This window comes from Silurus meridionalis, chromosome 3 (assembly GCF_014805685.1).
Source record: "Silurus meridionalis isolate SWU-2019-XX chromosome 3, ASM1480568v1, whole genome shotgun sequence".
NCBI classification, from domain to species: domain Eukaryota; kingdom Metazoa; phylum Chordata; class Actinopteri; order Siluriformes; family Siluridae; genus Silurus; species Silurus meridionalis.
Genome location: NC_060886.1, coordinates 22548989 through 22561158, shown reverse-complemented (window position 1 = coordinate 22561158; position 12170 = coordinate 22548989). Strand labels below are relative to the sequence as shown.

Genomic DNA, 12170 nt, shown 5'->3' with positions numbered 1-12170 from the left:
TGTGGAAGATTTTATAATTTCTGACAAATACACCTATAACATAGCTTTTTACCTTAATCATTCTGAAGTGCGAATTACTTTTAAATGTACTATTTATAGGCATGTGCTTATTTTACAAACTGTCCTGTAAGCAGTTTATGTCAATAAACATGAATCAGCAGGTATCAAAGTTCAAGAGTGTGCCTTCAGCCACATTGTTTTTATAGCAGTCTGTATATAAAGAGTTAACAATCCAGAGGGCTGAACTTCCTCATTCTTGCTGCAAAACGAAACATGAGCTGATGTTTAGATATTCCGGTTCTAATCTACTCATGGCTGGACGTGTAGCTTTACATTCAGTTGACACAGCGGTTTTCCGGGTGTTCCTTAGGTCCACCACAGCCAGTGTGGGGTTTAAGAGAAATGCAGGTGGAAATTCAACAGCTTCTGTTCCTCCTGGAAGCCTCAGGACTGATGCTGACCTCCCTGTGATCACTCTTCCCACAATGCTGTACAGGTTGATCTTTAAAGGGTACTACAATCAGATGCATAAGCTACAGGTACAGTAGGTTATTTGAGCTCTAAACAGGAGTGCTGAGTGGGTTATTTGGTGTGTCTGCAGCCATCTGATTTTGTTACTGAGTATCAGTGTAACTGCTGTCGGGATTTGAAAAATTAGAAACAAAGCTGTAGGAAAGCAGTAGATGCTCTCTGCATCTTGTTGAAAGTGTTTGCTGTCTCACATCCTGCAGATAGCAAGATAGCATGTTAAAAAAAAGCCTAATTCTATTATTTTGTCTTTCTGTATTTTCTGTAGTTATATGAAAAGCAGCTTTATGGTCCCATGTATAAAGTACAAACAGGCAAGGATCATGCAATTTCATTGAATAGCGTGGAGCTGCTGGAGGAGCTGATGAGGAAAGATGATAAGTTCCCACGCAGAGCAGACATGAATATCTGGACTGAATACCGAGATAAGAACAATCTAGGTTATGGTCCTTTTACTGAGTAAGTCCCATTGTGTTACTGTGTCTTTACATGAAGTTTTTTGCCTGTTTTATTTTGTTTAATTTTATTTAAAAGCTTATTCTCATAAACTTTTTGTGATTATTTTGAATATATCATCATTTTATCCATAATTTCCAAGTCCAAGCTGTATAAACCTGAATGCTTATTGGATTTCATGCATATCAGGTAATGTGTATTTGTGCAACGAGGAAGAATGTGGCCTAAGGAGATCAACACCATGTATCAAGGTGTGCATAATTATTAGGCAGATTCTTCTCCTCAGAAAAAATGGGCCAAAAAAGAGATTTACCTGACTCTGAAAAGTCAAAAATGGTAAAAAGTCTTTCACAGGGATGCAGCACTCTTGAAACATCTAAGATATTGGGGCATGATCACAGAACTTTCAAACGTTTTGTAGCAAATAGTCAACAGGGTCGCAAGAAACGTGTTGAGAAGAAAAGACGCAAATTAATCGCCAAAGATTTGAGAAGATTCAAACATGAAGCTATCAGGAACCCATTATCCTTCAGTGCTGCCATATTCCACAACTGCAACCTACCTGGAGTGTTAAGAAATACGAGGTGTTCAGTTCTCAGAGACATGGCCTGGGTAAGAAAGGCTGAAACCCGACCACCTCTGAACAAGACACATAAGTTGAAACATCAAGAATGGGCCAAGAAATATCTGAAGACAGATTTTTTAAAGGTTTTGTAGACTGATGAGATGAGAGTGACTCTTGACGGACCAGATGGATGGGCCCATGGTTGGATCAGTACCAGACACAGAGCTCCACTTCGACTCAGATGCCAGCAAGGTGGAGGTGGGGTACTGGTATGGGAGGGTATTATTAAAGATGAGCTACTTGAACCTTTTCTGGTTGAAAATGGACTCAAAATTAACTCTCAGACCTACTGCCAATTTTTAGAAGACACGTTCTTCAAGCAGTGGTACAGGACACAGTCTGCATCTTTCAAGAAGACTTTGAATTTTATACAAGACAACGCTCCATCACATGCATCAAAGTACTCCACTGTGTGGCTGGCCAGTAAAGGCCTTAAAGATAAAAAACAAATGACATGGCCTCCATTCTTCACCTGACTTAAACCCTATTGAGAACTTTTGGGCCCTTCTTAAGCAGGAAATTTACAGTGAAGGTAAATAGTACACCTCTCTGAACAGTGTCTGGGAGGCTGTGGTTGCGGCTGCACAAAAAGTTGGGGTGGCTATATTGGTCACTGAGGTTCTTCTTTTTGAAATTTCAGTAATGATTATTTGTAAATTTTGAGTTTGTTTATTCTTCTCATTTTAACAGGTGAAAATAAACAAGTGAGATGAGAAAATCTGTTTTATTTAGTTGCATAATAATTCTGCACACTAAAAGTTGCCTAATAATGGTGTACATGTAGATATTCTCTTAAGAAAGCCAAAACTTTACTTATAATTATGGTATATATATAATATATATAGGTGATCAGTCTGTGGCACTGCTGAGGTGGTACGGAAGCCCAGGTTTCTTTTACAGTGGCCTTCAGCTCATTTGCGTTTTTTGGCCTCTTGTTTCTTATTTGCCTCTTGACAATACCCTTAGATTCTCTATAAGGTTCAGGTCTCGTGAGTTTGCTGGCCAGTCAAGCACACCAACTCCATGTTCATTTAACCAACCTTTGGTGCTTTGCAAATCCTGCTGGAAAATGAAATCAGCATATCAATAAAGCTGGTCAGCAGAGGGAAGCATGAAGTGCTCTAAAACTTCCTGGTAGATGGCTTTGCTGACCGTGGACTTGATAAAACACAGTGGGCCAAAACCAGCAGATGACATGACTCCCCAAACCACAACTGACTTTACACTGGACCTCAAGTAACTTGGATTATGTACCTCTCCTCTCTTCATCAGGACTCTGGGACCTTGATTTCTAACTGAAATGCAAAATTTTCTTTCCTTTCATCTGAAAAGATGACTTTAGCCCACTGGGCAACAGTCCAGTCCTTTTTGTCCTTTGCCCAGGTAAGACACCTCTGACGTTGTATCTGGTTCAGGAGTGGCTTGACACAAGGAATTCGTCAGTTGTAGCCCATGGATTCGTCTGTTCGTGGTGGCTCTTGAAGCAGTGACTCCAGCTGCAGTCCAATCTTTGTGAATCTCCCCCAGATTTTTGAATGGGCTTCGTTTCACCTTTTCTACCACATTTTTTTCTTCGATTCAACTTTCCATTAATGTGCTTGGATACAGCACTCTGTGAACAGCCGAGTTCTTTTTTGGCAATGACCTTTTGTGTCTTACCCTCCATATGCAGGGTGTCAATGATCATCTTCTTGACAACTGTCAAGTCAGCAGTCTTCCCCCATGATTGTGTAGCCTGAACCAGACTGAGCTACACCATTTAAAGGCTCAGGAAACCTTTGCAGGTGTTTGGATTTAATTAGCTGATTAGAGTGTGACACCACGAGTCTCCAATATTGAATTATTTCACAATATTCAAATTTTCTGGGTTTTCATTAGCTCTATCAGTCTGTGTGTGATGAATCTATATAACATACAAGTTTCACTTTTTGTATTGAAATACTAAAATAAACCAACTTTTTAGTGATATTCAAATTTATTGAGATGCACCTGTGTGTGCGTGTGTGTGTGTGTATATATACATCCACTATATTTCCAAAAGTATTGGGTCACCTGACCTTAACTAACCATCTAGAGACGTACCAGTGCCAATTGGATCCCACTGCATGTGTGGAGTTTGACATTGGACTTCCTGAAGTGTTTAAAGGCTCTGGCATGGAGAAGCTGATGCTGGATCTGTAATGATCACAAATGTTGAGCTCAGTAGCTCCTACTTTTTTTATACCAAAGACTGTTGAAAGAACATTTACTTATAATCTTATACTCCAGTGCTTATGTTAGTTCTCACTCTCCAGTGTTCTGTATTGTTGAAAGATTTATGATCAAACTCTTGATGTCACCCAAATGAGGATGGGTTCCCCTTTTGAGTCTGGTTCCTCTCAAGGTTTCTTCCCCATTACATCTAAGGGAGTTTTTCCTTGCCACAGTCGCCATGGCTGCTCATCAGGGATAAATGCACACCATTCACCTTAACTGTTGATTTCTGTAAAGCTGCTTTGAGACAATGTCTGTTGTGAAAAGCGCTATACAAATAAACTTGACTTGACTTGACTTGACCTGCTATATATATGCGGTTCTTTTCCAAACTGTTGCCATAAAACTAGAGGCACTTAATTGTATAGGACATCTAGATGCAATAAAATACATTTTTGCATTTACTTGAACTTGGAAACCCAAACCTGTTCAAGCATGGCAATGACCCTGTGCACAAAGTGAGCTCCTTGAAGAAATGGTTTACATGCTTTGGAAAGAAAGATCTTAAGTGGACTGCTATAGACCTCTAATCTCATCCCTATTGAACACCTTCGGGATGAATTGGAACGCTGATTGCACCCCAGGCCTCCTCACCTACATCAGTATTTGCCTTTCCTAATATCCTTGTGGCTGATGAACACAAATATCCATAAGCACACTTCAAAATCTAGTGAAACATCTTCCCTGAAGAGTGGAGGGAATTATAAGAGCAAATTGGGACTAAATGTGGAATGCAATGCTCAAAAATCACATACCGTAATTATGATTAGGTGACCCAACACTTTTGGCAATATAGTGTACATACAGTACATGCAAATATATATCTGTGTTCAAGAGACCAAGTGGAAAGGGAATAAGCTTAGGAACATTGGAGGTGGGTTCAAACAAAAGCTAAGAAAAATGCCTGTGATGAGCTGTATGAGACTGGAGAGTGGTTTCGGTTATCAAGTTCAAGTGAATGCAAAATCTTGTTATAGCGCAGCTAAAGACGTCCTATACAACTGAGTGCCTCCAGCTTTGTTTATTATCTGTCTCAATACTCTGTCCTCTACATCTGCTTCTTTCAAACCAACCACCTGCATGTCTTCCCTCATCACATCCATAAACCTCCTCCTTGGCCTTCCTCTTTTCCTCCTTCCTGACAATTCCATCCTCAGCATTCTTCTAACAATATTCCCTGTCCCTTCTCTGTACATGCCAGTAGTTGAGTCAAACCCAGTTAATATGCTTTTAGTAGTATGAATTTATTTGTAGATGCATTGCTGATATTTTACCACATTCAAAAAAATTTTAAAAAGTGGACAATTTATATACAGTCAGTTTTTTATTACATTCTGTGTTTTTTTAAATAGGTTACACCTTAAAACAAAATCCCTAAAACATGAAAATATATGTTTCTATTTATATCATATCAGCTTTAAACACCAACAAATACACTTAAATTGGCATGTAAAGTATTTAAGGTGGTTTTTTTCTTTGCCTAAAGTTTATCTAATATACTACTTTTCTTAAATATGATCAGTTGTGTGAAAGGTAGGATGCTTTAGATAAAACAGTTTGCACTTTGAGTTTACATTGCAAGGTGTAAGGCAATATCCTGATCACTTCTTAATGAACTACATTCTAGGTGTGTTACAGCCCCTGAATCATTCACACAACTCGTTTCTATCAGTAATTTTCAGTTGTAGGAATTCTTAGTCATTCATCAAAGTAAAACATGTTTCATAAAGAAACATGTTTCATTTTTATCTTCCACTAGAGAAGGGGAGAGATGGTATAAACTCCGTTCTGTGCTGAACAAGCGCATGCTGCATCCAAAGGACTCTGTGAAGTATGAGAATGTAGTTAATGAGGTGGTCACCGATTTTATCAAACGGATTTGCCATCTACGAAAGATGAGCTCCACTGGAGACCTGGTACCAAACATATCCAACGAGCTTTACCGCTTCACTCTAGAAGGTATGACCAGTCGAGTCTTAAATGTCCAGCATTTACAGCACTTGCCATATGCCCTACACCAGAGCAACATACATGATCTGAACAGTTGAGAGTTCTTGTTCAAGTGCACAACAGTTGTTGCTGGGTTGTGCTAAGATGTGAACTCACAACTTTCTGAGATCTAGTCAAATGCTTTAACCCAGCAATTAGATATAGGTGAATTTCAAATAAACATTTGGTGGTTGCTTATCTAATTTCTAGTTTTATATTAGATGTGGTGCTGGTGACACAAATGCTTCCTTTTTCAGGAATCTCCCGGATACTGTTTGAGACTCGAATTGGCTGTCTTGAGAATGAGATTCCAGCTGAGACTCAAAACTTCATTGACTCCATTGCACAGATGTTTACTTATACTATGGTTGTGAATCTGTTACCAAAGTGGGCTCGCAATTATTCGCCATTGTGGTGGCGCTTCACAAGTGCTTGGGATGGAATCTTCAAATTTGGTGAGATAATATAAAAATGACTTTTCCTCTTTCTTTCTGTCCCTCTTCTCATATGTATAATTTTTAATCTACATCTATTACTCGTTCTCTGATTGTATTCTAAATTAAAAAAAATATCTGCATGGCTTTGAATAGCCTGCAAGCTAATTGACAGGAAGATGGAGGATATTCAGATGCGCCTGGATGCAGGTCAGGAAGTTGCAGGAGAGTATCTCAGCTACTTGCTTACCAACACTAACATGAGCAAAAAAGATGTGTATGGAAGCGTTGCTGAACTGCTTCTAGCAGGAGTGGACACAGTAAGGACAACAGAACATTACCATGCAACATTTCTAATTAGTGAAAAACCTACTGTGATAAGAAGTATAATGATGTATAAAACAAAATTTCTTGTGTTTTAAGACATCCAACACTATGATGTGGGCCTTATACCAGCTGTCACAAAATCCAAAGATACAGGACACACTGTACCAGGAAGTTAACAGCATCATCAAGGGGGACAAAATTCCAACAGCTGAGGACATAACAAACATGCCATACCTCAAGGCTGTTATCAAGGAAACTCTAAGGTAGACAGAAAAAAACAATTGTCATTGTATTGTAGAATAATATTAATTAAGCCAATTTTCGCTGTATTTAACCAGAGACAAGTGCAATTTAAATGTGTAATTATATCACCTATCTATATAAGATGTATTGTTCCTTTTTATTTATGAGTGGATAAAAACTTAACTCGTCTAAGTTTTGATTGCCGCTTGGCAGTGGCGGAATTAGGTGACATGGGCTTGTGTGGACGCCTATTTGCACGGTCAATGAACCTGGAGTGTGTACCCACCGCCTGGTGAAGTTCTTTTACTTTTCTTCTTCTTTCGGCTTCATACCCCTGTCCTCTACATCTGCCTCTTTCACACCAACTACCTACATGTCTTCCCTCACCACATCCATAAACCTCCTCCTTGATCTTCATCTTTCCTCCCTCCTGGTGGCTCCATCCTCAGCATTCTCCTACCAATATACCCCAATGTCCCTCCTCTGCACATGTCCAAACCTTTCAATCGGGCCTCTCTCACTTTGTCTCCAAAACGCCCTACATGCACTGTCCCTCTAATAAACTTATTTCTAATCCTCTCCATCCTCGTCACTCTCAATTAAAATCTTAACATCTTCAGATCTGCTACCTCCAGCTACACCTACTAAACCATACAACATCGCAGGTCTCACCACAATCCTATAAACTTTCCCTTTCATTCTTGTAGATACTCTTCTATCACATATCACTCCTGCCACTCTTCTCCACCCACTCCACTCTGCTTTTTCTTCACTTCTCTAACACACTCTCCATTACTTTGCACTGTTGACCCCAGGTACCTGAACTCCTCCACCTTCTTCAATTCAATTCAATTCAATTCAATTCAATTCATTTTTATTTCTATAGCGCTTTTAACAATGAACATTGTCTCAAAGCAGCTTTACACAGATCATGTGGTGAATAAAAGTGAATGTGTTCTTTATGAGTAAGTTTGTCCCTGATGAGCAAGCCGGTGGCGACTGTGGCAAGGAAAACTCCCCGAGACGGCATAAGGAAGAAACCTTGAGAGGAACCAGACTCAAGAGGGAACCCATCCTCATCTGGGTTGCACCGAATGTCCATTTATAGCAGATATACAATGATACAATGTTGCGGGGTACAGTGATGATGATTAGAAGCAAACTGTATTCCTAAGGAATTTCATGGAATTTCTCAGGAATTTCATGGAACCACCCAAGGCCTTGAGGAGAAACCGTCCCAAGCTGCACAGACTGGCCTCCAGTCGAAGAAAACACTATCCAGAGGCAGGCCTGGACGAAGTGGGAAGATCTATGGAGGGGAGAGGGGCAGGAACAGTGGAAGAGAAGGATATGGATTATTAAGTGTCCTTATTGTTGTATGAAAGTTAATTATCACTGTCTAGTTTGGACTCCGGCAAGACTCGTTATGGCAGCGTAACTAAAAGGGAGAACCATAAGGTAATACAGACATGAGGGATCTCTGGGATAAGAGACAACCCACCACACCACCGTCAACAAACCTGAGGAACCAACAGATAGCCAGCACCTTTTGATTTAAGTAGGCATGGAGGATCATACTGGTACAGAAGTTCACTCAGATACTGCGGTGCGAGACCGTTAAGTGCTTTATACGTCAGTAGTAGTATTTTATAATCAATGCAAGATTTGATTGGAAGCCAGTGTAGACTGATTAAAACAGGGGTGATGTGGTATTTCCTAGATCTAGTGAGGACTTATTTGCACACCCAGACAGTAAAGCGTTACAGTAGTCTAATCTAGAAGTAACAAAAGCATAAACTAGTTTTTCTGCATCCTGTAACGACATCATATTTCTAATTTTAGCAATATTTCTAAGGTGAAAGGAGGCGATCCTGGTGATATTATTGAGCCTCAAAGGAAAGACTAGGGTCAATAATAACACCAAGGTCTTTGACAGCCGTACACGCTGGAACATAAACACCATCCAGAGATGCTACGTAATCGGAAAGTTTGCTTCTAGCTGCATGTGGTCCTAGTAAAAGTACTTCCGTCTTATCTGAGTTGAGCAGAAGAAAGTTATCAAGCATGCACTGTCTAATGTCCTTTACACACTTCTCAACATTGTTAAGCTGATCTCTCTCATCTGGCTTTGCTGAGATATACAGCTGTGTATCATCAGAATAGCAATGGAAGTAAATACCATGTTTATGAATAATTTCACCAAGAGGCAGCATATATAAAGAGAAAAGCAGAGGGCCTAAGACAGATCCTTGACAAACACCAAACTTCACCTCTTCTCCCTGCAACCGCACCACTCCACTGCCCTCCCTCTAATTCACACTCATGTACTCTGTCTTACTCCTACTGACTTTCATAATCATAATAAATCATAGTACTTTGGATACTTCAGTACATTTGAAGGCAAATACTTTTGTACTTTTAAGTGAAAGTTTAAAAGGACACTTTAACTGGAGTAATATTTTACCTACTGTATCTCTCTGCCTTTTCTCAAGCACATGCTTTGTGTACTTGGTCCACCACTGTATGTGTGTGTGTGTGTGTGTGTGTGTGTGTGTGTGTGTGTGTGTGTGTGTGTGTGTGTGTGTGTATATATAATATTAATACTTTTCATGTTTTTAATACTCTAATCAACATTGTAATGGACAAATTTGGATGTTTTATGCAAATATATGTTTATTATTAGTGAAACCAGACGTAACATAAAGCATGAAGAAAATATATTCTTGTAAATATTAAAAGCAATTATGGTGTTTTAAATTACGTAAAGCATCAGGACACCAAACAGAGCTTTTTGCTATGTTTCCACACACAGTTTTAATTGCGGGATATGTCATCATGGCAGATTTTGGTGCTTGATTTGAGACTTGGCACATCAGTAAAACGAATGTTTACTGATTAAAAATATATATACAGTATCTTATAAAAGTGAGTACACCCCTCACATTTCAGCAACCATTTTAGTATAATCTTCTCAAGGGACTATAGAAATAAAACTTGGATATACTTTAGAGTAGTCAATGTGCAGCTTGTATATCAGTAATAGCAAAATAGCTGGCAACTAATGTAAGTACACCCTAAGTGAACATGTCAAAACTGTGTAAAAAAGTGTCAATATTTTGTATGAGCACCATCGTTATCTAGCACTGCCTTAATCCTTCTGGATATGGAATTAACCAGAGCTGCACAGGTTGTTGTGCAGGTTGTCCTTAATGAGTTCTTTGCCATGAGATGCCATGTTGAAACCCCCCTTACAAAGAAAGGAACAATGTAGAATTTTTTGGTAGTTTTATTTTAACAGAGAGAGAGAGAGACATAATATAAAAAATTAATAATAATAAACCCATAAAAAACATGAAAGAAAGTTTATAAATTAATTTGTATCAGATCGAGTGAAATCAGTATTTGATCCCATAACAGATGAGCAAGAATTCTGACTCCCACAGACCCAGATTAGTCCTGTCCCTTTAGGAAAGTACTACTAATAACTCATTATGTGAATGAAAGGCCTGTCACAGAAGCAACCTCTTCTATTCAAACCTCTTCACCACCATGGGAAAGACCAAAGAGCTGTCAAAGGATGTCAGGGTTATGTCAAGTTTGTAGACCTGCACAAGGCTGAAAAATTCTTATTTATTTATTATGTCTCATGATTATGTTTAGAATCTACCCAGTTGTTTCCACGAATGCACGCCTTCTTTCAGAAAATGACGTGATTATTGGAGGACACTTCTTCCCTAAAAAGGTACTTATTTGCCCCCCCCAAGCCCCCCCCCTTGCCACCCACAAACACACACACACCCCAAATTGAAACGTTTATCAATTATTTTCCTATTTAATTGTTCAACCGCTGTTCTGAACAGACCAACTTTTTACTGAAGCATTATGCAATCAGTCATGATGAGACAGTATTCCCTCAACCAAAAGTCTTCAAACCTGAACGCTGGTTACGAGATGGGAGGGAAAGGCCTGTTCCGTTCGGATCCATTCCATTTGGATTTGGAGTGAGAGGTTGTGTTGGTAAACGTATCGCTGAGCTGGAGATGCACTTGGCATTGGCTAGGGTAAGAAACCACCTTACCAGATCATATAACAAATTTGCCCTGACTTTACATGTAATAGCAGTTATTTAGCAGTTACAATTGATCTAAAAGACTACACTCCTCCATGAAAATGAGCTCTTAATCTTTCTCTCTGTCTGTTTTCTACTTGAATTTTATTGGATGCTATATAAGTTATTTTTTGTCACAAAAGCATGTCATTTTTACAGAGGTGTGTAGCCATTTTATATCAATTGTATATGTCTGTAGATATTTTTATGCTTTGATATTTTATCTGGTTTCTAAAGTGTTTAAATGTTCTTCTTTGTTCTGATTATCTAGATAATAAAGCGGTTCAAAGTCAAGCTGGATCCAAATGTGAGAGAGGTCAACGCTCTCTGCCGTTCTATGCTTGTGGCAGACAGAACAGTCAATTTTCATTTTCTGGAGCGGAAAGATGTACCCACTTAAAGCTGCTCTAATCTGTAACTTCCACCAAACTAATCCACTAAAGACTTTACGCCACAATACAAACTCTTTCTTCTAAGAAATACATGCCTCCTGTCACATGATCTTTAAGGATCTTGATCACAGTTATTCTACCAATCTTTTCAATCAATGTTTATTTATGATTTTTTTTAACCACTCTAAACTCATCTAATTGGTGTGTGCATGTATTAATAGAAATGACAATCACAGAGCATGTTTTTAAGTGAGCTCCTTTAGTAGGCAAGGACAATTTTATTTTATATGCTGTCTTAAAAAAAAAATTAATTATGCTTATTTAGAAATAGTGTATACAATATTATGATTATTCTATTAATATGATTTACTACAAAAAGCCATAAATATAATATGTACAGTTTGTTGTTGTGTACAATTATAGCATTAATTGTAATTTAATAAATCAGTTTATAAATAAAACTAGAGGAGAGTACTGAACCTGGAAAAAAAAAAAAAAAAAAAAAGATTATAAAGGTCAGATCCCCTTCCCTGGGAATCATCTAATGTGATTCTTTTTGATGCAAATACTTTTAAATGTTCCAAATTGTACATTTTACAAATTGAACTCATATATGCATTCTGGTAATATGCTTATTGTTTTTTTACTGAGTGTATTAGTATTTAAATAAAAATAAAAATTTTATTCTGCTTTTTTATTTACAGATAATCTGGTTGTTTAACAAAACATTCTGAAGTGCATATTGCTTATAAATGTACTCTTCATGGGCATGTGCTCATGTTAAAAACTGTCCTGTAAGCAGTATGTCAATAAAC

General features: G+C 38.3%; 1 protein-coding gene across 1 annotated transcript; it reads left to right on the top strand.

Annotated features, from left to right (window-relative positions):
- The first annotated feature begins 204 nt into the window (after positions 1–204).
- Positions 205–12038, top strand: LOC124383131 (sterol 26-hydroxylase, mitochondrial-like). Its single transcript, XM_046845523.1, has 9 exons — positions 205–539; positions 797–987; positions 5622–5821; positions 6109–6306; positions 6442–6605; positions 6709–6875; positions 10516–10597; positions 10716–10916; positions 11235–12038. Exons 1-9 carry the CDS (start codon positions 282–284, stop codon positions 11361–11363), a joined length of 1590 nt encoding a protein of 529 aa, XP_046701479.1. The 5' UTR covers positions 205–281; the 3' UTR covers positions 11364–12038.
- The last annotated feature ends 132 nt before the right edge of the window (positions 12039–12170 follow it).

Excerpts from the sequence above, each read along its gene's own strand:
- LOC124383131 (XM_046845523.1), top strand. The coding sequence starts at position 282 with ATGTTTAGATATTCCGGTTCTAATCTACTCATGGCTGGACGTGTAGCT. Across the intron at positions 6,307-6,441 it reads GGATGGAATCTTCAAATTTG|CCTGCAAGCTAATTGACAGG; the intron begins GTGAGATAATAT and ends GGCTTTGAATAG. Across the intron at positions 6,876-10,515 it reads GTTATCAAGGAAACTCTAAG|AATCTACCCAGTTGTTTCCA; the intron begins GTAGACAGAAAA and ends GATTATGTTTAG.